Source organism: Lagopus leucura, unplaced genomic scaffold (genome assembly GCF_019238085.1).
Source record: "Lagopus leucura isolate 7727_CA_CO unplaced genomic scaffold, USGS_WTPT01 Super-Scaffold_702, whole genome shotgun sequence".
NCBI classification, from domain to species: Eukaryota; Metazoa; Chordata; class Aves; order Galliformes; family Phasianidae; genus Lagopus; species Lagopus leucura.
In genome coordinates, this window is record NW_024962254.1 from 843,238 (window position 1) to 868,219 (window position 24,982).

The window sequence follows — 24,982 nt, forward strand, 5'->3', positions numbered from 1 at the left end:
GTATTGATTGATGCTCAGCTGAACATGAGCCGACAGTGTGCCCAGGTGGCCAAGAAGGCCAATGGCATCCTGGCTTGCATCAGAAACAGTGTTGCAAGCAGGAGCAGAGAGGTGATTGTTCCCCTATATTCAGCACTCGTGAGGCCGCACCTCGAGTACTGTGTCCAGTTTTGGGCCCCTCACTGCAAGAAAGATATTGAGGCCCTGGAACGTGTTCAAAGAAGGGCAACAAAGCTGGTGAGGGGTCTGGAACACAGGCCATATGAGGAGAGGCTGAAGGAGCTGGGAATGTTCAGCCTGGAGAAGAGGAGGCTCAGGGGAGACCTTATTGCTCTCTATAACTTCCTGAAGGGAGGTTGTAGTGAGCTGGGGGTCGGCCTCTTCTCTCGTGTCATCAGTGATAGGACCAGGGGGAATGGTTTCAAGCTACGGCAGGGGAGATTCAGGCTGGACATGAGGAAGTATTACTTTTCAGAAAGGGTGGTCAGGCACTGGAATGGACTGCCCAGGGAGGTGGTGGAATCACCGACCCTGGGGGTGTTCAAGGAAAGACTGGATGTTGTGTTGAGGGACATGGTTTAGTAGGAGCTATTGGGAATAGGTGAACGGTTGGACTGGGTGATCTTTTAGGTCTTTTCCAACCTTAGTGATTCTATGATTCTATGATTCTATGATTCTATGATTCAGTGCCATGGTTGTGCGCATGTGTAAAGGTCAGGCTGACTCAGGTGCGTGAAGGAGCCAAGTGGCATTTTTCCACTTGGAATGATGGCCTGTGTGGTGGCTGGACTACTCTGGCACTTGGAACCAATAGGGGCCAAGAGGTTTCTGCCTCTGGCCAGGGTTACTGAGAGCATATCATCTCACTGCTGTGTACATCCCACTCCCTGGTTTATCAGTAGGTGCCTGGAGACCTTCCTGCTTGGGAGCTGAAATCTGCAGATCTGATCTACTATCAGGTACACCAAACCAATTCACTGTTAGACAGTGTCTGCAAGCATGGAAATGCTGAAAGCGGGGATGTCATGTCCTTTGCTTTGATCTTGGCTGGGTGGAGACCAAAGAAGCCCTGGGCTGAGTAATGATGAGGCTTTCCAAGAGCACATCACTATGAAGTAAGGGTGGGAGCACTGAGAACAGCAAATCAGAGGATTCTGCACTTGTTTCAGCCTCCTTCCCATTCCATACTTCCTTCTGGGCTCTGGGATTGTTTAGTCTGGAGAAGAGGAGGCTCAGGGGAAACCTTATTGCCCTCTGCAACTCTCTGAAAGGAGGTTGTGGTGAGGTGGGATTGGCCTCTGATCTCAGGTAACAACGACAAAATGAGAGGGAATGGCCTTAAGCTGCACTAGGGGAGATTCAGGTTGGATATTAGGAAAAGTTTATCCTCTGAAAGAGTGGTAACGCATTGGCACAGGCTGCCAGGGAGGTGGTGATGGTGTCACCGTCCCTGGAGGTGTTCAAGAACGATGGAGATGTGGCACTGAGGGTCATGGTTAGCGGGCATGGTGGGCATGGGTTGGACTTGATAGTCTTAGAGGTCTTTTCCAGCTATAATTACTCTTTAATTCTCTACCTCATCTGCTCCTGGGATGGTGCAGTGCTCCTGCAGTGTGTTGCATCTCTCCCTGTCTGGTTGCTTCAACAGAGATCTCTTTGCGTTTGTATTTCGGATACTGGGAAAAGCAAACATCAGGGCTAAGCCTGCAAATTGACCTTTGGATCTTGTTTGAAACTACCCACGCCATTTCTGGTGCCAAAACAAACGCTGCGGTGTGGTACAGAGGTACACAAACAGAGTCATGATGTTGGTGGGAGTGTATTTTTGTGATGCTTCTTTTTACAAGTCCTGCTCACTGTGGGTGGAGTATCCCACTCCCTTTGTGTGGTGGGAGCTGATAACAGATGCAAATACATACAGGGTGAGGTACGTCAGGTGGGTTAGCATTAGGGATGCCTGGCTGAAGCAATACAAAACCCCCCAAAGCAGTTTTACAGGATGCAGATATTTCCAACACAACCTACCATATTGTACATGTGAAGCTGAACCACTGGGGAAACATTAATCCAATCCCCATGAAAACACAGACCTATGGGTTCCCAAACCCACCCCGTTCCTCTTCCGTGTGTCACTCAGGTGCAAACTCTCTAACTGCTGTTTATGAAATCACATCCCAGAGGAGATACCAGCAGCACAGGGACCTTTGTGCCACCTGTGCCACCACTGTCTGCTCTGCTTGAACATTCACAGCATGAGGTCCGTTCAGTTCCCTGTCACTCAGGAAAGGGGAAGTGCAGCTAATAGATTATCTTGCTGATATTGCAAGTCTGAGTGAAAGCACTGTTCCTGAAAAAGCCGGTCTCCTGCGTCCCAGCTCTGCAATGCAATTAAGCTGGTCTGCTCCTTGCAAGATCTTGTTAGCTAAAACTGATCCTGGCATGCAGCAGATGTTGCATCTCACATGGTTATTATCCCTCTTAGCTTTTTTCCCTCTCTGCAGCAGCGTTGACATGATCCAGACCCCCAGCATATCTAAAGCTTAGAAATCTGCACCGGGGAACATTTATGATAAGACAGTTGCCAGTTATAAAGCCAATTAGAAGGTGATTTGCTCCCTGCTGCCCTATGTGGAATTGGACCAGCTGGAGACAAGGATGATATTTTCTTGTTTAATTGCATCTGGAAGGAAAATGTGCCTGTTGAGGGAAATAGTGCTAAAGGTGAGAGAAGAGGGAAAGCCCACATGCTTTTTGGTGGGAGGAAACATTAAACCAGCAAGTACAAGATAAATGCAATGATCAGGTCTTCTTTTTCCTAATGGATTTCAATAGTCCAAGCTCATAGGATGCAAACTGGCACAGACCCATTCTGGACTCCTATAAGCCAGTGCTGCTATCTCTGCCATCAGCCTTTCATCAGCAGGGCCCTCAAAGCCCTCTCCATCTGCTGTCACTGCTGTCCACCTCTGTCCTACACTCATTGCAGGAGGAAGAATATAGAAAGCAGGATATGAATCACGATAAGTTTGAATCACTTTGCCCCTCCCTTTGTTATCAGGCTATATCTTTCCACGGGACCATCTGCACCTGCTTTCTCCAAGTCATAATTATTTACCTGCAGTTCAGTGGCCATTTCAGCAGCCCATTTTAGGGAGGGTAAATAGCTCTAATACTGCCTAGGTTCCCTAGGGATGCTCCAAGCCAAGTTCTTCTTATCATAGAATCATAGAACCATGTGAGTTGGAAGGGACCTTTAAAGGTCATCTGGTTGTCTGCACCACACAGCTTGGTATCATCTGCAAACTGCTGAGGGGGCACTCGATCCCACTGTTTACGTCACTGATGGAGATGCTAAACAACATTTATCCCAGTACTGACCTCTGAGGGATGCCTCTTATCACCAGTCTCCATCTGGACCTTGAGCCATTGACCACCACTCTCTAGGAGCGATCTCACAACCAGTTTCTCATCCATCAAACAGCCAACCCATCAAATCCATATCTTTCCAATTTGGATAGAGGATGTTGTGAGGGACCACGTGAAAGGCCTTTCTGAAGTCTAGAGAAATGACACCAGTGGCTCTTCCCTTGTCCATTGTTGTAGTTATGAAGAATTTAATTTAAAGGCAGTGCAAGCACTCAGCCTTGCAAGCCCATACCACCACCGAAAAAAGCTCAGCCAAGAGCGGTAAAAATGGACGAGGTGGAGTCAAGAGCAGTGCATCAAAACTATATCTCCTGCAGCCATAGCTTTAGGTTGTCCCTTCCACATTCCCTGTTGTCCAGCACCCATATCCAGATGAAAAGCAGTCGTGACTCAGGAGCCATCTGCTATGAGATGAAGAGCAGAAACTAGGCATTTGCTGAAGAGAGTGTGTGGGTTGAGCTTAGCTGAAATGTCCAGTGTTTGAACCCAGAAGGCCCCAGAGTGTGTGGATGTGTGTGGTTGTGTGCTGCCCTTTCCTTTCAGGGTCACGGTGCTGGGAGGGTGATTCAATGTTTGTCCAGCTGGCCCTGTTGAATGAATGGAATGAAACCAAGGTTGTGACCTCCTGCAGTAAGAGCATTCTTGCTTCGCTCCTTCTCCTGTGCATACAAACTCCAGGCCCTTCTCATTCAACCTGTCTCCAGGAGGAGCAGATTCCTTTCTTCCTTTCTTCCTTAATATTTTGAAAAGTCTGGAGCATGTGGCACAACAGAGGAGGTCAAAACGCGTGAGACTCTTCATCCTTGAGCAAAGAAGGCTCAAAGGGACTCCAATAGTGTGAATATTAGGAAAACTTTCTTCTTGGAAAGAGTGGTAATGCATTGGCAAAGGCTGCCCAGGGAAGTGGTGGAGTTACCATCACTGGAGGTATTCAAGAAAAGGGTGGATGTTACACTGAGGGATGTGGTCCATAGGCAGAGGTTGGTGGCTGGACTTGAGGTGATCCTATTGGATTCTATGAATGTGCATAGGGATGGTAGGGAATGAAAAAGACCAAGTCAGACTCTTCTCACTGGTGCCCAGTGATGGGACAAGAGGCACTGAACAAATAATGGAAAAAGTAGAGAATTATATTTAAACATGAGAAAAGCACTTTTTCACTGTGGGTAGCTTAAGCACTGGCACAGGTTGCCCAGAGTGATTGTGGAGTTTCTATCCATGAAGATACTCAAAACCAAACTGGCCACAGTCCTGAATGACCTGCTCCACCTGATCTTACTTGGAGTAGATGGGTCAGGTTGGATGCTCTCTGGAAGTCCCTTCTAACTGCACTCATTGAGTGATTCTGTGTTTGTCCACTGGGAGGCCACCTGGACCAAGCTTCATGCTGGGGATGATGATGCTGTGCTATCCTTTTGCAGCATGGCAGCCTCTCTCTGCCCTTCCGGGTGGACTCCTGTCAAGTCTTGCTGAATATTTTGGGACTTGCCCAAGTTGTGTGCAGAGCTCACGGTGCTGTCCAGGCACATCTAGAGGGTTGTGGCATTTAGGGGCATTCATGATCCTAGGAGATTTGCAATTTAGCTGTAATCTGCTGTGAGGTTTTGCATATTATTAGGGAAGGAGGTTGAAAAATCCATGTGCTGCTAGGGTATAGAGCAAGGATGTGCTCTCAGCCATAACCGCCCTGGACCAAAAGCACCTTGAAATGCCACATCCAAGTTTGCACCTAAATGGGAAACGCCTACTGCAGCATCCAAAGAACTGCCTGAATGACTTTGAGAACAATGTGCCCCTAGGGACCTTCTGCAACAGCGGGAAGAGAAGCTGAGTCAAAGGTTGGATCTTAGGAAAAGCTTTGAAGGAGTGTTTGAATATTGGAACAGGCTGCCCAGAGAGGTGGCAGTCACTGTTCCTGGAGGCGTTCAAGAACTGTGGAGACATGGCACTTAGGGACGTGGTTTAGTGGGCAATATTGGTGCTAGGTGGACATTTGGACTAGATGGTCTTAGAGGTTTTTTTCCAACCTTTATGATCCTAAGATTCTGTAAATGAAATGTGTGCTTTGCAGAGGGACTCTGCATTTCCAGACATGAGCATTTCTAGCCTTGGCACCCTTGGTGCTGTTGTGGTTTTGAGAGAGATGAGAGTAATGCACTGATCTCCTCTTATGTACCAGGACAGGCTGCTTCTCTGATGAGAACACAGGGCTTCCCTGTCTTAAAATGAGCAATCAAACGGTTTTAATTCATAGACACTTGCTTGGTGATGAGGAAATCACCCAACACCCTATACCCTAATTTCTGCCAAGTATAATGTGCTTCCATGATTTCACCTTCTGACTTAGCCCAAACCAAGTGAGTTCACTTTTGTGCACTATGGATTCACCCAAGGGTAGAAAGAGCTGCAAAGGTCCTCAGCCATGGTGCCTCTGAGCCCAGAGCAGGACCACTATGAGCTGATCATCCCCATCACTGACAGCCAGGACAGATGCATCACAAGCTTTTGGCTGCTTCCTTGATGGTGTGAAATAGGATAACCCCTGTTATCCTGCTATTAAATAGCACTGCTCCTCTTCCATCTCTCTCTGCGCTAAGGGATGCTGAAAAGATCAGGTGCTGTTGGCGGCTGTCAGATTGCCTCCCTCTAGTGCTTATTCCAACCTCCTGCAACACTGGCAGCCAGGAGTGAATCAGCCCTCTCCTGCTGGTTTGATCGCTGCCCAATTTACACAGTTTTATCCAGATGAATCTCATGTTGTTTATAAGGTGTGCAGTGCTGGCTGAGTTAGGTGTGATTAAAGGGAGATCATAAAGTCATAGAACAAGGGTATCGTTTGAGCTGGAAGGGACTCTTAAAGGCCATCTAATCCAACTTGCCTGCAACAAACAGGGAGTCCTACAGCTCCATCAGGGGCTCAGAGGCCTGTCCAGCCTGACCTGGAATGTCCCCAGGGATGGGATGTCTGTCCTGGTATGCTTATGAAGCAGCAATTCCTCCCCATGAGGAACAAGCAATGCAAGTCCTGATGTGCAAAGGTTGGGGAGTGTGTTACTTTGGATGTAAATAACCTGAAAAATTAAGGGGCATAGAGAAAGGAGATTTGCTTTGTCTTTCACTCCTTTAAATTAGATAGAATAGCAAAGCAAAAAAGTTTCTTTCAACTCTTTCTCTGCCCCATCCACTTTCAGCCTCCAACTGGTCTTAGCCTTCCAAACTGGACTGATCAGGCCACAAAAAAAAAAAAAAAAAAAAAAAAAAAACCACAAAAAAAGAAGAACAACAACAAAACCTGCAGTATTTCACATTTCACAAAGCCAACATTACCAACATTTCACCATCTGCTGGAGAACAGTGAGCCTCTTGGATGAAGACACTTAGTGTCTGTGGAAATGCCCAAGGCCAGGCTGAGTTAGACCCTGGGATCTGGATGGGCTTTAAGGTCGCTTTCAACCCAAGCCATGCTATGATTCTGTGATACTCTCAGCACCAAATGCCTTTCCATCACAAGGTCCCCAGAGCGAAGTGAGAGGGAGAAGCTTGATAAACAGCTTTGTCAGAACTGAAGGGCTTGCAGAAAAGGCAAAGGGTAGACTTACAGGAGGAGATGGGTCACTAGGGCTGTAGTGATGTGAAAATGTACCATTATTACCATGGATAATGATAGCAGAGATGTGCTGATGCTGGAACAGAATAGCCATCCTTCAGGGAGAGGATCTGGCATCACTTCAGCAGCAACGTAGTCATGTCCTGGGGAGAGCATAAGGCAGGACAAGGTCCTCCTGCTACCAGTGTGATGAGCCAGGCCAGCACAAAGCTGCAGGTGGGATTTAAAGGGAACCTGAGGAGCAGAGAAAGTGATTTTCCTCTGCCAGGTAGCCTTGCTTTGTATTTCCCTGCCTCCTCACTCACTGTGTTTATTTTCTCCTGTCTCACAGGAAATCTGTGCCGATCCCCATCTCTTTGTGGACGGGATCAGTTCCCATGATTTACACCAGGGCCAGGTTGGGAACTGCTGGTTTGTGGCTGCCTGCTCCTCCCTGGCATCCCGCGAGGCCCTGTGGCAGAAGGTAAGCTTCTCTTCAACACCTCGTGCTTTGTTTGCCTGGCTCAGATACTGGATCTTCAGAAATGCTTCAGTCCTGAAAAGCTGTTCATGTGGAAAACCTCTCTTAAAAAAAAATGTTCTTTGAGAGGAATTGTTGTGATTACAGCCACATTGCATTTGAGCCAAACTCTTGGTGAGTTTCTCCATAACCACAAGGATCAAGCCCTGCTCTGTCCTTCCACATCCCAAATCTGACCCTCCCCACTCCAGAATAACCATATACATATATATATATGTTCAGGATGCTCAACTGCAGTGCTGGAAGTCCCTGTTTCCCATGGTATTACCTCTCTGGCTGCCCAGTGTGTCCTCACCTTGGCTATAAGACACCTTGCACAGGGGCAGTAGGATGATCTAAGGATATTAGCGTGCCTCCCAAGCCACTGTTCCTCAAACACACATCCCTGGCAGGTCCCATGGATGGTTTGCTCCGCACAGTGGGATTTCCATAAGATTGGGGTCCAAGGGCATCGTGGTTGCACTGTCACAGAGCAGGAGGGCACCAAGGAGCTGCAGAATAGGGGGCAGAGCCTGAGCAGTGTGAAGGGACAGGAGGTGTGAGATGCCGCATCCTTTGCCAGCCTGTGGCCGTTTTTACCATGTCCTCCTTAGGAGAAGAATTCAAGCCTATGAAAGCCAGTGCAGCTGTGGTCTTCAGTCTGGTACAGGTGTCTAGGACAAGGGGCCAGCAAGTTGCAAGTGCCTTTATCTAGATTTTAATGTGAAAAGGCAGACACCAAAGCCCCGTAGTGTTGGCAGCTTCACCCACAGCCCCCTACTGCAGCAGAGCAGTATTCCCTCCTTGTTCTGTGTGCTGAGGTTCGTCCAGTCTCTACTGTTGCGGTCATAAACACTGAGCTCCACCATGGGAATTTGTCTTTTATTTTCTTTTAAAATCAAGTCTTTCCAGCACGTGTGAACAAGGTAGGTTTTGTTGGCTTCTGGTTAAGCAATAAGATTTCCTCCTACTTCTGTAGCTTGTGGCTGTTGTTAGAGGCGTGGTGTAAGGTGTTATTTAAGCTGTTCCTCTGCATCGTCATCTCCCCAAGGCAAGTTCTCCTCCCTCTTCACCATTCACCTCCAGCCCTGCCCTGGGAGATGTCAACCAAACAGAAGCCAGGTCTCTTTGGACACCTCATTATTTCGGTTTACCAATGGCATTGCTTTTCCTCCCTTGGCAATTTTGCTGTAGGTGTTTGTGACTTCTCATTTTCCATACCCTTAACTCTCAGAGCTTTATGTTCTTTATCTGCATCTTTGCATCCTTCTGTCTTTCAGAAAGGTTTGTTTTACAGCAAAAGCTAAAGTTGCAGTCCTCTCCCCATGCCCAGAATGTTTATTGGTGGCTCAATGGCATTACAGCATCTGCACACCCAGGACCCTGCAATGCTATTGTCTGCTCCTAACCCATCCATACACCAATAAAAGCAACAGTTGATAGGACAGGCAAGACAGCAAAACACTAAGCTGCTGAACTGTCATTAGACACTAGAATGTCTCTGATTTAAAGTCTGGGAAGAATTAAAAGATGCTGGTGCAGGTGTTAATATCACTGAAATATCAGCACAGGGGTCTTGGTCCAGCTCTCCCATTGCTCCTAGAAAAAAATGGGTAGGAACAAGGGACTGGAAGAAAATTGAGAGCAATTTCCTAATATCTTAAGTCTTGTCTGGCCCTATGTGGTTTTAGACTGGCTCTATAAAATTCTGTTCTGTGGCCCTTCTGAGATGTCTAGCTCTACTGAAAAGAAATAAAGACATTGGATTATGGAGGGGATTAAGTCATTTCCAGTAGCACTTTGTTCTAGAAGGTAATCTGGATCTGTAACCAGGTCTCACGGGTTTCCTGAAGGCATCTTTAGCTTTAAAACCCAAGAGTTGATATGTCAGTTGTTGCTGAAGGTGTTTAAAAGCTAGCAAACAAGCAAAGCAAGAGCTCAGAGGACATCAAGAAGGGTCTGGTTTCCTCAAACCTCTCTTTAATCCCTTCAAATGGGGCTATGTGTGGCCCTATAGCTTATTTGACTCTGCTCATAGCGTCTTTAGGAGCAATATCAGACTGGTGAGTACAGGGCAGTTCCCGGTGCAGTGACCCACCTTGGGTTCCTGATGTCTTCTGATGGTCTTTTTTGGAGACTTCTTATAGAAGACCAAATTAAAACCTCCAAGGATCATGCTCACTAAGTTGTGTGGCATAGCCCAAGTGATAGCAGTGCCTTTAAAAATACTTTAGAAAACTCTTTCCTGGATTTTATTTAGCACAGCTGGAACTCTCAAAGTTCTCTGCAGAAATGTGATGTGACAGAAGCCAGCATGAGTCACAGATAGGACGGAGAGAACCAAAGAACCTAACGATAGAATCATAGAATCACCATAACACCATACAACCTAACTCCATACAGTGTGCCACATAAAAGTTAATGCTGAAATCCATGGGCTCTCTGACAGTCCAAACCAGTGGCTCTATCCTAAGGATGGCACAGTGTGCTTGAAGGAGTCAGGCCTTTTCCGTGGAACACCTGAAGTCATGATGATGGTTTAGCCATCTTTTCATGGTGCATGGCAGAGGGGTGCATTGTTAAACATGGCAGTTCTGTTTGGGATCCACAGCCTCTTGGAGACACCCTGCAAAGAGGGAGCATTCGTTTTATCCCATCCACTGCCTGGAGAGCTGACCAACGCAGCACAGATGCTCTGGATATAACCATACTCAGTAGTTTTCAGGAAATGAGCAGCCCCAGGTTAGGCATAGCAGTTTTATTGGTGCTCACTTGGACTCAGAGCATCTCTACAGCACCTGGAAGAGCTTGCTTGCATCTTGGAAATGGTCCTTCACCTGGCCCAAAGAGGCAAACATAAGGTCCAGACCACATCCCCATTTCCCAGAAGCACTGAGTAAAAGGGAAGTCCATGCATGAGCACCTTGTCCAACATCAGTCCAGTCCATTCGAGGGCAGCAGACTGTGCTGAGCTGTTGGCGCCCACTAAAGCTTCCTGCCAGCAGTGCCACCCAGCAGAAGACATGGGGTCCTGGCTGTGAATCAAACATGAAACTTCGTAGAGATGAACAGCCACACGTGGTGCCAAATTGCCATGAATGCAGCCATCAGGGCAAGATAAATTATTCTTCCCCTCCAACAGGCACTTGTGACTCCTCATCTGGGATTTGTCCAGATTTAGGGTCTACAGACACCAGAGAGATGGTTTTGTGTGGCCAGGAGAAGATGAAGGAGGAGCTTTTTGCTGTTTGGAGGAGGCAGGGTACAGACAAGACAGAGCCAGATTTGAGCACAATTAAATGACAAAATTCAACAGCAGCATGGGAAATGAGATATAAAGGGGGATTAAAAAAAAAAAAAAAAGAAATATCTTCAGCATGAACATGTTCTGATACTGGGGTCCAGTCTGCTCCATGCAAAGAGGTGCTCAGAGTTGGGACAGACAAACCTCCAGGCAACGTGGTTTAACCATAAAGTCCCAGTCCAAGCAGAAGGCTGGAACAGACTCCTCCAGAAGCTGCTTCCAACATGAATGATCCCACGAACCAATATTCTGAGAATACACTGGCACCGACACCTGCAGGATGGTTGCCCTGGCTGTGCACCTTCATTTAGGGATAACGAGCTGCACTTTGGCTTGCTGGAGCCGTTGTCAGGGAGGTTGCCAGGGAGGCTGACATCAGATATCCCTTCCCTATAGATTATCATGCACAGCAGCACCATCAGTTCCTAATCTGCAAACGAGATGGGAGGGCACCCAGAGGAAGCCCTGGAGGGTGTTTTGCGTCACTGGCCTGGGTTGCCTAGCACCGCTGGGACGAAGGTGCACCAGAATTTTTACCCCTGCGTGTCCTATCTGGGAGCCAAACGTTGCTGAGGACATAGCAGAGGAGCAGTGGAGGAGATGGCAGCCGAAGCAGGAGAGCTCAAGCTGCCTTTCATCCACGATGACCAGCTCACCCGGTGCATGCGTCTGAGAGCCCAGAGCCTGCAGCAGAAAAACGCCAGGCCCCAGGATGGTGAGAAGCTGCTGCATCCCAACGAGCATGTCTACAGGGTGGATTTCATCCGGCAGCACAACCTGCGCTTCCTGCGCTGGGACATCCAACTGGAGAGATCTGGGAAGGTGATGGTGACCGGCACCTCCCAGCACTGGACTCCTGATCTCACCCACCTGATGAACCGGCAGCTGCTGGAACCAGTGGGCATCTTCTGGAAGAAACCAGGGGCCAAGGAGGTGGAGTGCAATGAGGCAGATGCCCAAGAATTTGGGGAGCGGCTCGTGGAGTTAGCCAAGATCCGCAAGGTGATGTATTTCCTCCTTGCTTTCACCGATGGCCTTGAACCTGCTCAGCTGACGGGTTCCATCGTTTTTAAGGCCTGATTTCCTCCTGCTCTGTCCTTCTTGCTCAGCTATGCTTTGTCTTCGTTTTTCTTTCTTTTGTTCAGTTCTCAGTTGTTTCTACGTGGCTCTTCATTGAAAGATGGCATAACAAAATGGTGGAGAACACCTTGGCACTTCTGGAGCTCCTCACCCCTGAAAAACATTCACTTAACATGCTTTCCTCAATCTGAATGGAGGGGAAGAGGGAGGATGAGCCGTGGATGCTTGCTGCTTTATTTGCCTAGAGTATAATTCTGCTTGCTTGTGAGTTCAGGAATTCACCAGGCCTGGCTGGCACAGTCTTGCTGGCTTGGAAATGTTTGACTGCTCTTACCCTTCCAACCACGGCATGCCTGATGGAAAAACAAATTGCCATGCTGCAAACAGGAGAGGCATCCTGGAGAGAGTGCTGCTTTCTAGTTTCCATCCCAACCATCCAGAATGGGAGGCTTGTTTGAGATGGATCCTTGCAAGGATGCTGAGCGCTTGCAACTTACTGTGACTCCTATGTGACTGTGACTGTGACTGCTCCATGTCTCTGAAGACCAGACCTATGGAAGCTCACCTTACCATGAAGCTGAAGGACCTTCAGACATGTTGTGTTCAGCAGATTGCAAACTCACTGGACAAAAAAAATAGGAGGGTGGACCTTGCTTTTCCTGACAGCTTTCACTGTTTAACACTGGGGGTCAATGTGGGGAGGTGTGCTCAAGCATGTTGCCTTCCTCTTGCTGCCTGTATTTCTGTTACTGAGTTGGGTTGGAGCAGGTATGCGTTTGTGTGCAGAGCCAGCAGCTCAGAGCAGGCTGTAGGTCTGAGCCAGCAGCTAGTCCCCTGCAGCAAAAGCAATCTGTGCATGATTATGGCCTTAAAACATCTTCATGGCCAAGTTGGATGGGGCGTTGAGCAACCTGGTCTAATGGAAGGTGTCCCTTTCCATGACAGGGTGGTTGGAACTAGATGATCTCTAAGGTCCTTTCCAACCCAAACCATTCTTTGATTCTGTGATCTATAGAGAGCGCTTCGCAGACCACATCCAGGATGTTTTGTTCCTGTCTCATCTATTGACAGTGGATGAACTGCTAACTTTGGACATCCCCTTTTCCTCCTCCAGAAGGTACTTTAGTGACACTTCTTGAGAGTCACGGGTGGAAATGTCCTTTGAAAAAGTATTTTTATGATTGTTTGCACCCAAATGATGGTGTGCATTCCTTAAAGTATGGACTGAGGTTTCCCTGAGGTGTGTAAGGAGGGGGCAATGATGGGAAACCAGCATGAGATGGCATGATACCCATGGCCTACTGATTGTGTAGATCATCCCCGAAAGAGTCCAGCTTCTTCTCCAGATCCCATGGAGGTCCTGGACACCATGCCCTCTCTAGCCCAATGACAGTGTATAACATGATATGCACAAGTTGTGTTAGAGAGAAAGGAAAAGTCAAACAGAGATGGAGAGAAGTTGGGAAATTTGAGTCTTGCCTGCAGCCAAAGTTCAGCAACCACATATGGCCATGCCATGGACACTGCTGGAGAAGTTGATGTCATTGCTTATATCCCAAGACATGCTGTATTCAGTGAAGAGAAATGAGTGGGGATTCATCCCTGCTTGGCTATAGTATGGACATATGGTGGATCAAACCCAGTTCTAGGGTCCCAAAACAGTCTCTTTTTCTATAGGAGAACCCTCTTCATACATCCCAGAACAAAGTCCCCGAGTGCAAAACAGATCAGATCCCATAACTGGAGTCACTGCCAACTTCCAAAAGGGTTTTTGCTTGCCAGGTCTCATAATACGTAATTGCTACAATGCTGTTTGCTCAGTTAGAGTTCCTGCAGCAGGTACCTTGCTTGGTATTGACGTGCCACAGTAAATAAAAGCCTTATCAGCTGGTTTCCCCTTAAGGATCAAGGCTGTCCATATTTTCCTGATTCCCTGTTTGGTAGCTGCCCTAGTCCTGCATGCAGTAAGGCAGAACCCACCATTTTTCAAGTCATTTCTGGTAGTTTTGATAACCTTTTCCTCTGCAAAAAAAAAAGTAAATAGAACATTTACCTTCTTCTCTCTCAGTGTGAAATGGAGCGTTTAGTATTTGGTTTGGTTTGGAGGGGTGTGAAGTTGGGCAGAGGAGAAACTGATGGAGGAATTGATCCTCAGGTGGATCTCACCTTTCCATCAGAGCTGGGAGTGGGAGGTGAGTGGGGGACTCAGATTCCTCTCTCCCATAGGGCAGATGATCCAATTCATGCCAACCACTGAAAATATCAAATACAAAGTTTTCATACCTTGTAAAGGCTTTCGTATACACCACTCCATCCCATCTCCTGGAGAAGTTCAGTCCTGGTTTGTTCAGCAGATTGACACAGCAGGTTTCCCTCTTCCCCGTCCTCAGCTGGGAAGTTCCCAACAGAATATCTCCTGCTTGGAGGAATCAGCACCCACCCATCCCTCCTTCAAGTCAGGGATGTTTCTCCAGAGTCATAGGTGCATTTTCTGTTAATTAGCCACTCTGGAGTAAGAAAAGGTCTGCATCAGCTTAGGGAAATGTCATTTGCACTGCCTCAATGCAACCAAGCTGAGTCCAGAACTCAGCAGAATCGCAAGATGAGTGGTTAAGGACACATTCTCCAGTAACCACTGAAGACAGGTGAAATATCTGAGGAGGGTTCCTGGGGGTGGGTTAGAGCTGTGGATCTCATTTATATCGCTATCTCCTGCTTAATCCCTTGGGGAATATGCAGGGTAAGGTCACAGGTAGAGTTCTCCTGTGTGCCTTGAAGAGTGACTGTGCTGGGACCAACATCCCAATAGGCACCTGGAACTGCCACCTCTCTCCTGTTGTGCCAGTGAGTGTAGGAGATGGCCTCTCTCTGGCCCAGGGGCACCACTGTCCTTTTTATACCTTTCTTATGCCCTCAGAAATTCACCATATCATAGAATCATGGAATCATTAAGGTTGGAAAAGACCTCTAAGGTCATCTAGTCCAACTGTCCACCTACCACCAATATTGCCCACTAAATCATGTTCCTGAGTACCGCATCTACATGGTTCTTGAACACCTCCAGGGATGGTGACTCAACCACCTCCCTGGGCAGCCTGTGCTAGTGCTTGGCCATTCATTTGGAGGCGTTTTTCCTAACATCCAACCTAAATCTCCCCTCTGGCACAACTTGAGGCCATTGCATCTCATCCTATCACTGTTACTTGGGAACAGAGGCTGACACCCACCTCACTGCAGCCTCCTTACAAGCAGTTGTAGAAGGCAGTAAGGTCACCCCTGAGTCTCCTCTTCTCCAGACTGAACAATCCCAGCTCCCCATAAGACCCATAAGGTGCTCCAGACCCTTTACAGCTCTATTGCCCTTCTCTGGACACACTCCAGGGCCTTGATGTCTTTCTTGCAGTGAAGGGCACAGAATTGAACACAGCACTTGAGGTGCAGCCATGCCAGAGCTGAGCACAGGGGGGCAATCAGCTCCTGCTCCTGCTGGCTGCACTATTGCTGGTGCAAGCCAGGATGCTGTTGGCTCTCCTGGCCACCTGGGCACACTGCTGGCTCATTGTCAGCCAAGAATTGAGAGTTCATGGAGAGTCCTATGGGAAGAGGAGCCTCATGCTTGAAGTCACACCTCACTGTATGCCAGGTTGAGCAGAGGCTGGGCTCTGGAGATCATAGAGTCATCGGATATCCTGAGCTGGAAGGGGCTCACAAGGATCATCAAGTCCAACCCCCGGCTCCACACAGCACCACCCAAAATCCAGACTCTGTGTCTGAGAGCGATGTCCAAGCGCTTACTGAGCTCCAGCAGCTCAAGTGCATGCCCATGCCCTTTGGGAGCTTATCCATTTCCATCACCCTCTAGGGCAGAATCTTTTCTGAGAAGAGATCGGACTCCTTGCCCCTTGGAACACTGTTGGAACACAACCAGCCCCTGATCATAGATTCTGCTGTGTGTGTGAAGGCCAGCCACAGCTCTTGCTGCCTTCAGTAGCTGAGGATAATTTCGTTGCCATACCCAGATGAAGGGACAGAAGAGAATGGTTGGGGACCAGTATATCCTGCCACCATTAGTGGTAGTGCTAGATCTCAAAACCAGCCAGCTGGAAGCTGAGTCGCTGTCTCTAATCAATACCTTAGTCATTTTTAAGCTCGCATTAATAGTGAGTTGATTAGCACAATGGTCCTCTATGACAATTCATTAGCATGAGTGCCAGTCAGGAGGGAATCGATGGGGACTGACAGTCTGACCTTCCATGGCAGTGACCCAGAGGGAGTCTGGGGCATCTTTCATTAGCACTCCTGGAAAACATCAAACCCTCCTGAAGTGGCTCTTCTCATGGCTCTGTCTGTTCTGCCTCTATTGATCTGGACAACTCAGAGTGCCAGTGAGCTCACAGGGCTGATGGCATCATTATTATTTCAACTGTCTTTAATTCTAAGGAACAATAAGAGTCCTGGGATGGATCAGGGAGAGTGTTACAGCTTTGTGGTGGCAACCATAAGAAAGCACAAAGTTCCAGCAGCAGGAAAAGGGCTATGGTCTCATACGGGGGTCTCACCATGGCGTGAGGCTTCCTGAAGAGCCTCTTTCCAAGCAATATAGCTGTGTCTTGTCCTGTCCCAACCCAATACTTACTGTTTGTCTTTGCAGGACAGGCAATGAATCATTAAGTTTGGAAAAGACCTCCCAGATCCCCAAGTCCAGCCACCAGCCCTTCCGCACCATGCCCACTGACCACATCCCTCAGTGCCACATCTCCACAGTTCTTGAACATCTCCAGGGATGGTGACTTCACCACCTCCCTGGGCAGCCTGTCCCAATGCATTGTCACTCTTCCAGAGAAGAAATTTCTCCTAATATCCAACCTGAACCTGGTGCAACACAAAGCCATTACCTCTTGTCCTATCAGGTGCACTGAAACATAATGCTAATAATTTTCCCCATGGGCTCACTGGAGCATCTCCTCTCTTAGGTCACAATGCTTTGGAAGCAGTTAAATATCTGATGGTGCCCACAAGCATGAAGGATATGAACTGTTTTTATTTACTGTTTTATTGACCCATCCCTTTTTGCCTTGTCCTGCTGAGAGTGCTAATGGCTGTGACTCCAAACCTGCACTGCCTCAATTTCCTAACTTCTCTAAAGTTTCTTTCACTTCAGACTCTTTTTTTGCTTTGTTCCCTCCTGTACTTGCTGGATGACTATGGCAGGTCTTGGCAGGGATGGAAGGGGACTCCATGGGGATGAGAATCTCACTTTCTTCTACTTTAGCAGAGCAGATATACCCAGAGTGATGGTCCCTGTTTATTACCACTCAGTAAACAAATACAACGTTCACTTTTAGACCAGTCCAATCACACAGGAACCAAGCAAAAGGATTTAAAAAGGGATCCCAGTAGTACCCTTCTGACATAAAAGTTCACAAAAATTCAATCATAGTAATAGCCATCAATGAGAATGTGCTTGTCAATGTTCAAGAAGCATTTTCATAGTGCCCTTAATCACATATAATAACTTTTGGTTAGCCCTGATGTGCTCAGGCAGTTGGACTTGATGAACTCTATAGATCATTTCTAAGTGATCTATTCAATTCTAGAACTTTGATCCTAAGAATAGCCATCCCTGTTCAGATCAAGGACCTTTCTGTTCCAATAAGCTTTCTACAACAGTAGATGTCAGCAGATTTCCCAGGTAGAATTATGAGAATGAGGTCAAGGAAGGCATAATAGAAACAGAGCCGTGAGAGATTTATAGAGAAATTCTCCAATGAAGGATGAAGTCTGAGCTATTTCAGTGCATGCAAATCTAGTCTACCTTGGAAGAGGCAAGCCCAGAATATGTCGTGAATGGGCTGTAATGAGCAAATCCACCTCCCTCAGGTTCTTCCTCGTCATTGATATTGTCTGCATTAGTTCTGATGTAAGAATTAACCCTAGCAAAAAAGGGTATAACCTGAGTGCATGTCTCCTTTCTGTCTCCTTCTTGTGTTGAACTCAGGTCATCCCAGACTGGAAGGAGCAGGAGTGGAATGCGGAGAAGCCTGAGAGCTATGCAGGGATCTTCCACTTCCAATTCTGGCGTTTTGGTCAGTGGCTGGATGTGGTAATAGATGACCGCCTGCCCACACTTCACAACCAGCTCATCTACTGCCACTCCAACTCCAAGAATGAGTTCTGGTGTGCCTTGGTGGAGAAGGCTTATGCCAAGTAGGTACTTGGGCAGATGCAGAGCAAATGAGGACCTGCACACCCCAATTTTCATCTCTGTTCATTCATCAGTTGGCTTATGCCAGTGGAAAATATTTGTAGTAACAGAATGCTGCAGGCTCCACAAATGTCTGATGCCGTGTAGAAGCTGGTGATGGTTATTTCTGAATTTGGCTTAAAGAACTATCAGAGGTAGCACTGCAACAGGGAGGCAATGTGAATCTCCATGTGAGCTGAGGTCTTTTCTTCTTGAGGATGCAACAGTTTCATAGGTCGGAAGTAGACCAAAGGTTATTGGGGCATATTTGTGGTCAGGGTCCCCACACCAAACATCATTCTTTTTCTCTTCTGGGTATAAGGTCTACTCAAGAATTGTAACTTCCAGCTGGAGGTTGCTTTAGCCTCAGATATTTTGGTCACAACAACAGCTTTCTTAGGGAGGAGTAAGATGTATCTCAGATACAAAGGAATTGGAAGAAAAAGCTTTGCCTCAATTTACCCTCAAAACAACATATCCTTCAATTCCACTTTGATTTAAATAATACCTGTCTCAGGGATTTCAGGAGTACTTGCAAACAGCACAGATCTGATTTTTTCACCCTCTTTTTGCTGTCCACTGAAATATTGCCTTCTCTGTGCCATCTCAAGAAATGTCTGAGAGCTCTTAAAATGTCAGTACTATTGTGCCATCCCTATCACCCTCTTTTAGGTTGTCAGGATGCTACGAGGCCCTGGATGGAGGCAACACAGCTGATGCTCTGGTAGACTTTACTGGTGGAGTCTCTGAACCTATTGACCTGACTGAAGGGGACTACACCACCGATGAAGCCAAACGAAACCTGCTCTTTGAGCGTGTGTTGAAAGTGCACAACCGTGGAGGCCTCATCAGCTGCTCCATCAAAGTAAGCAATGTTGCCTGCATGATCATGGTTTTATGGGAGTAGACATTTTAGGATGCTGTTTATCCAAGCCTATTGGAGGCATCTAAATTAGATCAAGTGAACTGTGGCCAAGGGTTCATACATTTTCGTATAGATGTCAAAAGAACTTGCACAGGGATGTAGTTTAGTGCGCATGGTGGTGATGGGTTGATGGTTTGACTATACAGTCTTATAAGCCTTTTTCAACCTTAATGATTCTGTGAGTCTGTGAACTCAATCCTGGAGTTCAACCCAACCCTCCTTATTACTCATTGCTATGTCCAAGAGTACAGATTCATCCTACTGGCCTTTGAATACTATCAGAGTATTTACTTCATGAAAAAAACAAAAAACATTTTCGCATCTGTATGTGAACATCTTCATGAACACTGCATTTCAAATCTTCCATTATAACCAATAGGATGAGCATTATTGCTTAAGGAAGATTATGGGACATCATGGGAGCTCAGAGACCTCTTGCAACTGGTGAAGACTGGAATGAATCTAGTACCTAATACAATGTCACATACTCCTGATGAGGCAGCTTTCTCTGTCCCTGAGCACTGGTGCTCTTCTTCTTGTGTCCTCCTGTCCAGGCTATGTCAGCAGCAGACATGGAGGCCCGCCTGGCCTGTGGGCTGGTGAAGGGCCATGCATACGCCGTGACTGACGTGAGGAAGGTCCGTCTGGGCCACGGCCTGCTGTCTTTCTTCAAGTCAGAGAAGCTGGACATGATCCGCATGCGCAACCCATGGGGTGAACGAGAGTGGAACGGCCCTTGGAGTGACACGTGAGTGGGAAAAGCAGCAGTAGCACTTTTTTTTTGGTGGAAAATGTTGCCTAGAGCAAGCCCTGAGGTTATATCTATACCCATATGATAACACATAAGCAGTTGTGGAATGCTGCTTCAACCAGTGTCCTAAACCTACTGTTTCATTTGGGTAGATGTATTTTTGGTCCTGGAAGGACACAGCTGGAGGGTGTATGAGCTTGCAGACGTTATTGAGGTTCTGGTGGATGTTGTGGTGAAATCATCAGCATTTCACTCTTCTGAAGGATGGCTGTAGCTCATCTCTCTACTCCCAGTCTTACTTCAGCCAAAATAACACCCAGAAGAGTCAACCTGTACCACTGCCATGACATCTGCAGATAGGATAGGATGGGATGGGATGGGATAGGATGGAAAACCAAGGGCCGATGTCCCCTTGCTCTCACAGTGATGATTCTGCACTCTTCCCACAGCTCTGAAGAGTGGCAGAAAGTGAGCAAAAGTGAAAGAGAGAAGATGGGGATGACAGTAGAAGACGATGGTGAATTCTGGTGAGTCCTTCCTGAGGCTGCAACCATGGACAGTGTTCACAGTCTTCCCATCTCTTGTAGCATCTCAGTCATTACCATTCAAGTGGCTAACCAGAGCAAATGGCCTTTCAAGCTATAGGATTTTCAGTTGCATCTCCTTTTGCCCATGGATATTAGCTTTGGCTGGTCATGACCCTAGGATTGCAAGCTGCACAGTATCACACTGGTTCCAAACCATTTCACTAGGGCACTAGAAACCTGTTAGAAGTGTGTTGAGCATAACCAACTCACCAGGTACGTACATCAGTACCACACATACCCATACATGCAGGAGGAGCAATTGCTTTGCTTCTATCACTCCAACACATACCACCATTTTGTTTGAACAAATGAACTATTTGCTGTTTGCGTGGAGAAAGGTGTCTCCACCTCTTTTGTTGGTATCAGTGGCTATCCACAGTCTCTATGAGTATCTCCCTGCACCATGCTGCTCAGGAAAACAAAGCAGCATAACCCAGCTCTGTCCTTTCTGACTTAGGATGACCTTTGAAGATTTCTGTAGATACTTCACAGACATCATCAAGTGCCGTCTCATCAACACATCCTACCTCAGCATCCATAAGACCTGGGAGGAGGCAGTGCTACACGGGGCATGGACCAGAAGTGATGATCCCTTGAAGAACCGCAGTGGAGGCTGTATCAACCACAAGGACACCTTTTTGCAGAATCCCCAAGTGAGTCATTTAACAGAAGATATTCAGAAGCCTTCACACTTGCTTCCAAGGATTCCAGTCTCCTACAGGGACTTAAAAGGGCAAAACAACCATCAGAGCTCTGTGCTCATCTTTTTAATGTGCTCGTGACCTTTATTGAACTGGGAACCCTGGGCAGAGTGTGACCAGCATCCAGACCAACTCTCTTAACATTACCCTTCCTAATAGGCATCCAGGTGGAGCAGCTTGGCACAAACAAACATCCAAACATCAAATTGTGCCACAGGGAAGTGGTATTAGCTGGTGCCAGTCAAGTCTAGGAAGCATTTCCAACTATTGGCTATAGGGCCATTTCCTTCTAGCTTTTCTGGGATTTCAGAAAAGGCCCTGCTGTATGGTTTTCCTCTAGAAACTATCTCCTCTGTCCCATTCTGAACTAAGATTCTCAGTAACATGTGACAAGCTCTTTTAAGTCCTTCATCTAATAAGCAGATAAAGGATGGTCCATTCCATAGTAGCATTCGTCATCAAGGATGTAGGACAGTTGTTTTGTGCTCCCTGCTTTGTATTAGCTTCACTGTTAGGTCTTTGTGAATAAGTCCTCTATGGAAGGACTTGTGGCAGACTTGCAAGGGGTGAAGTGCTCTGGTACAAGCATCTAGACTCCTTGGATTCTGCAGAAGAATTCAAAGATGGGTTTGCCCCCATTCATGCCCAATGCTCCTGTCTTCCTCATCTTCCTCTGTTTGCTTCCAGTATGTATTTGATGTGAAGAAGGCAGAAGATGAAGTGCTGATCTCCATCCAGCAGAAGCCAAAAAGGACCAGTCGCAAAGAGGGCAAAGGAGAGAACTTAGCCATAGGCTTCGATATCCATAAGGTAAACTGTGGGTCCTGCATGCTAGCCTGCATCCCCTCAGGAAGTTCCTTAGTGGTGCATATCCTAGCATTGCATGACCATTGGCATGATGTGTTTAGTTGTTAATCTGTGTGCCCCATGGGTGTATTCAGCAATTCCTGTAGCAATGGTGAGAGATTTCAGAAATGAATAGGGTCAGCATAGACAGGATTTCCTTGGTGAAAGCAGTGGTTTGCTTGTCTCCTCTGAATGCTGAAGTACGCTAGTTTGATCAAGTGTTTCGTGGTGGTGAACCACTGTCAAGCTGGAGTGCAACAGAGGATGAGTTTATGAGCCAAGAGAGCTTTGAGAGGCACCTCAAATTTTATTTGGGACCGCCTTGCTGGTTCTCCTAATTCCAGCTGTCCCATCACTGTGGAGTCAATTCTTGCTGGCTGTCCCCTGATCTGGTAACTGATTCATTTCCTCAGTGCTGTCCTGCTGACTGTCCTTCTGTGCTCTGTCCCCAGGTGGAGCTGAACAGGAACTACCGGATGCACACCCTGCAGCAGAAGGTGGCCAGCTCCATTTACATCAACTCCCGCAGTGTCTTCCTGAGGACAGACCTGAAGGAAGGCCGCTATGTCATCATCCCCACCACTTTTGACCCTGGTCATGTAGGCGAGTTTCTTCTCAGGATTTTCACAGATGTGCCTTCAGATTGCCGGTAAGAAACAAGAGCAGTGATGGTGAGGAGGAACTGACTTTTTGGAGAGGGTTTTCTGCTTTTTTTACATGGTAGCCCTGACTGGAATTGGCCATAGACTTGTCCAAAGCTGGTGTTTGGCTTCCTTTTAAAGATGTCCAAGAGACAAAGACGTATGGAGAAGTTCTCACTTTGCTTATAAGCATGACATGGAAGAACATCTCAACCCTTGGGTGAGAAGGAGATCAGAGTGGGGAGCAGAGTCTGCAAGTGGGTGGTGCATAGGCTTTCCATCCCACTAGAGAAAACTCATTGGCCTGCCCGTTGGGTAAGGCTGGGCACATCCCAAATATTACACATTTCTCCCCAATAGAGAGCTGACACTGGATGAGCCACCACACACCTGCTGGAGTGGGATGTGCGGGTACCCTCAAGTGGTGTCCCAGGTCCATGTCCTCGCCGCAGCTGGCCTCAAGAATCAGGACTCCCAAGGAGGTAATGGCCTTTTCTGCCCACTGTGCAGTCCCAAAGGGACGGGGAGTTGGTTGATTCAGAGGGAGAAGAGAGAGGTGGTCTCTTGAAGTGAGGGCTTGCTGGGAATTCTTGTGTCCTCAGATAGTTTTCCAATGGGAGTATCTGGTTCAAGCACCAGAGGAGGAGAAAGTCCATGGAAAATCTTGCTGTGCAAATGATCCACTGTTATATTTAATCTATCGGCAATGATTCTTGGGAGATCCTCCCAAAACCTCCCCAGAGCCTTTGGAAGAGGTCTTGTACTCTTCCAGGCTTTTCTCCTAAGTATGAGCAGCTGTAAAATTTAGGAATCATATTCAAAGGCCTTTCAGATGGGAGGACAGATAAGCAATGGTCGATGTTGTGGTGTAGTCTTCATCTTATTTATCACATACCATAAAGGGAGTCTTCTTATCATGTCCGGAGCTCAGAGTGAGAGTTTTGTCCTAAGTAGGTTGGTTTTTTTCCTCAGGTTACTCACAATATTCAGTGTGCCTGTAGTAATGCAGCAAAGTAGCCAAAAGTTTCTGAACCGTTCACAAAAACATTTTCTTCCATGGGTGTATGTGGATTCTGGAGCCATAAAATATTTTTTTTCAGCAAGATCTCCCTGGGAATGGCTTTTCCCAGCTGTGTTCCAGCTGTTCAGCTCCCACCACCACCAGCCTGCTTATTCAGTGGTTTCCAGTGCAATGGTATCTCTCGTATCTCCTAGCCTAGTTCCTCCACACCATTTCAGAAACAGTGATTTACGAACTGGAATTTGGCTCCTGCTATGGAACATGAAGATTTTATGAGACATCCCAAAAGAAGAGACTGGTTTGGAAAAACAGCTGTGAAATGATGCAGCTGTGTTTTGCTGGGGGATCCGGATCCTTGCACACAACAAGCTAGTGAGGAGGTGGTCTGGCAAACAAAAAGGTGATCTTAAATCCTGGCCCTCAGGAGGAGGTGGTCCATTTCTCCTCATTCCCATGCTCCCCTTGGACAAAAAAGCACACTTGGTCTGTTTTTCCATCATAGGCACTAAAATCCATGGTTGGAAAATGCATCTGACAATTACATTTCCAAAGCAGTATCTTATTCTCTACTGAAATTCCCAGAACCTGCACTTGTTTCATAAGGGAAAAGTGATGTCTAATGAGGGACTTTTTCTCTGTCCTAGAAGCTCAGGTACCATCCAGCTATGAGTTCATAGTCTTTGGATTTGGTAATTACCCCTCCCATCATTTTTGCCTGCTTGTTCCCACGATTATCTTGTTCCAGCTGGGATATTGCTATAACCTTCCTTTCCTACTGACCTTCTGGCTTCCCACTCACCAGCTTTGCCTGCTTCAATCCCTTCTGGATCCCACCCATTTTACCTCTTTGCCCCTCAGTGCTCCATCTTTCTCTTCCCTTTGTCTCTTGCTACTACAGATGATCCTTTTCTTTTGTGGCATTTCTGTCTTTTCCCTGAAATCTTGTTCACAGCAAATGCTTTAATTACCATCCTCATCTTTTATAAGTATTTTTAAATATAATTCCATTCTCAGGTTCTCTGTTCTGCCACTAGTTCCTGACTAAATATTCCCAGTTCCCAGATCCTTTGTGGATCTTCTACCTCAGCACAACTTGGCACTTAATTTTGGCTCAGCTTCGTGTTGTCTCTCATCACCTTGATAGCCCAGCATTTTTTCTTAACCCAGCATTAGCCCTTATACATAAAATCTCTGCAGCATTTGAGTCTCATTCAGTCTAGGAGAAATATAAGATGTGCCAAAGATTTATGAATAGAGGTGAAAACATATTATCACACTGAGTTAGTTGGTTCTGACCTTAAAGTAAAACCAAGCCTAGTTCTAGAGTGTATAAGTATAGTGGAAGCAAGT

General features: G+C 47.0%; 2 protein-coding genes across 3 annotated transcripts in view; both read left to right on the top strand.

The window, feature by feature from the left end:
* CAPN5 (calpain 5) overlaps positions 1-24,982 on the top strand; it is a 53,033-nt gene that overhangs the window by 23,768 nt on the left and 4,283 nt on the right. Inside the window, exons 3-11 of one of the 2 annotated variants that reach the window (XM_042862572.1) lie at positions 7,365-7,496; positions 17,915-18,123; positions 18,833-19,025; positions 19,640-19,833; positions 20,286-20,363; positions 20,881-21,076; positions 21,812-21,934; positions 22,423-22,619; positions 22,972-23,093. In XM_042862572.1, the coding sequence (XP_042718506.1) occupies positions 7,365-7,496; positions 17,915-18,123; positions 18,833-19,025; positions 19,640-19,833; positions 20,286-20,363; positions 20,881-21,076; positions 21,812-21,934; positions 22,423-22,619; positions 22,972-23,093 (1,444 nt within the window). The remainder of the gene's footprint in view (positions 1-7,364; positions 7,497-17,914; positions 18,124-18,832; positions 19,026-19,639; positions 19,834-20,285; positions 20,364-20,880; positions 21,077-21,811; positions 21,935-22,422; positions 22,620-22,971; positions 23,094-24,982) is intronic. The other variant, XM_042862573.1, reaches the window with a different exon arrangement.
* LOC122175144 (olfactory marker protein) lies at positions 11,437-11,928 on the top strand. Its single transcript, XM_042862574.1, has one exon. It carries the CDS (start codon positions 11,437-11,439, stop codon positions 11,914-11,916), a length of 480 nt encoding a protein of 159 aa, XP_042718508.1. The 3' UTR covers positions 11,917-11,928.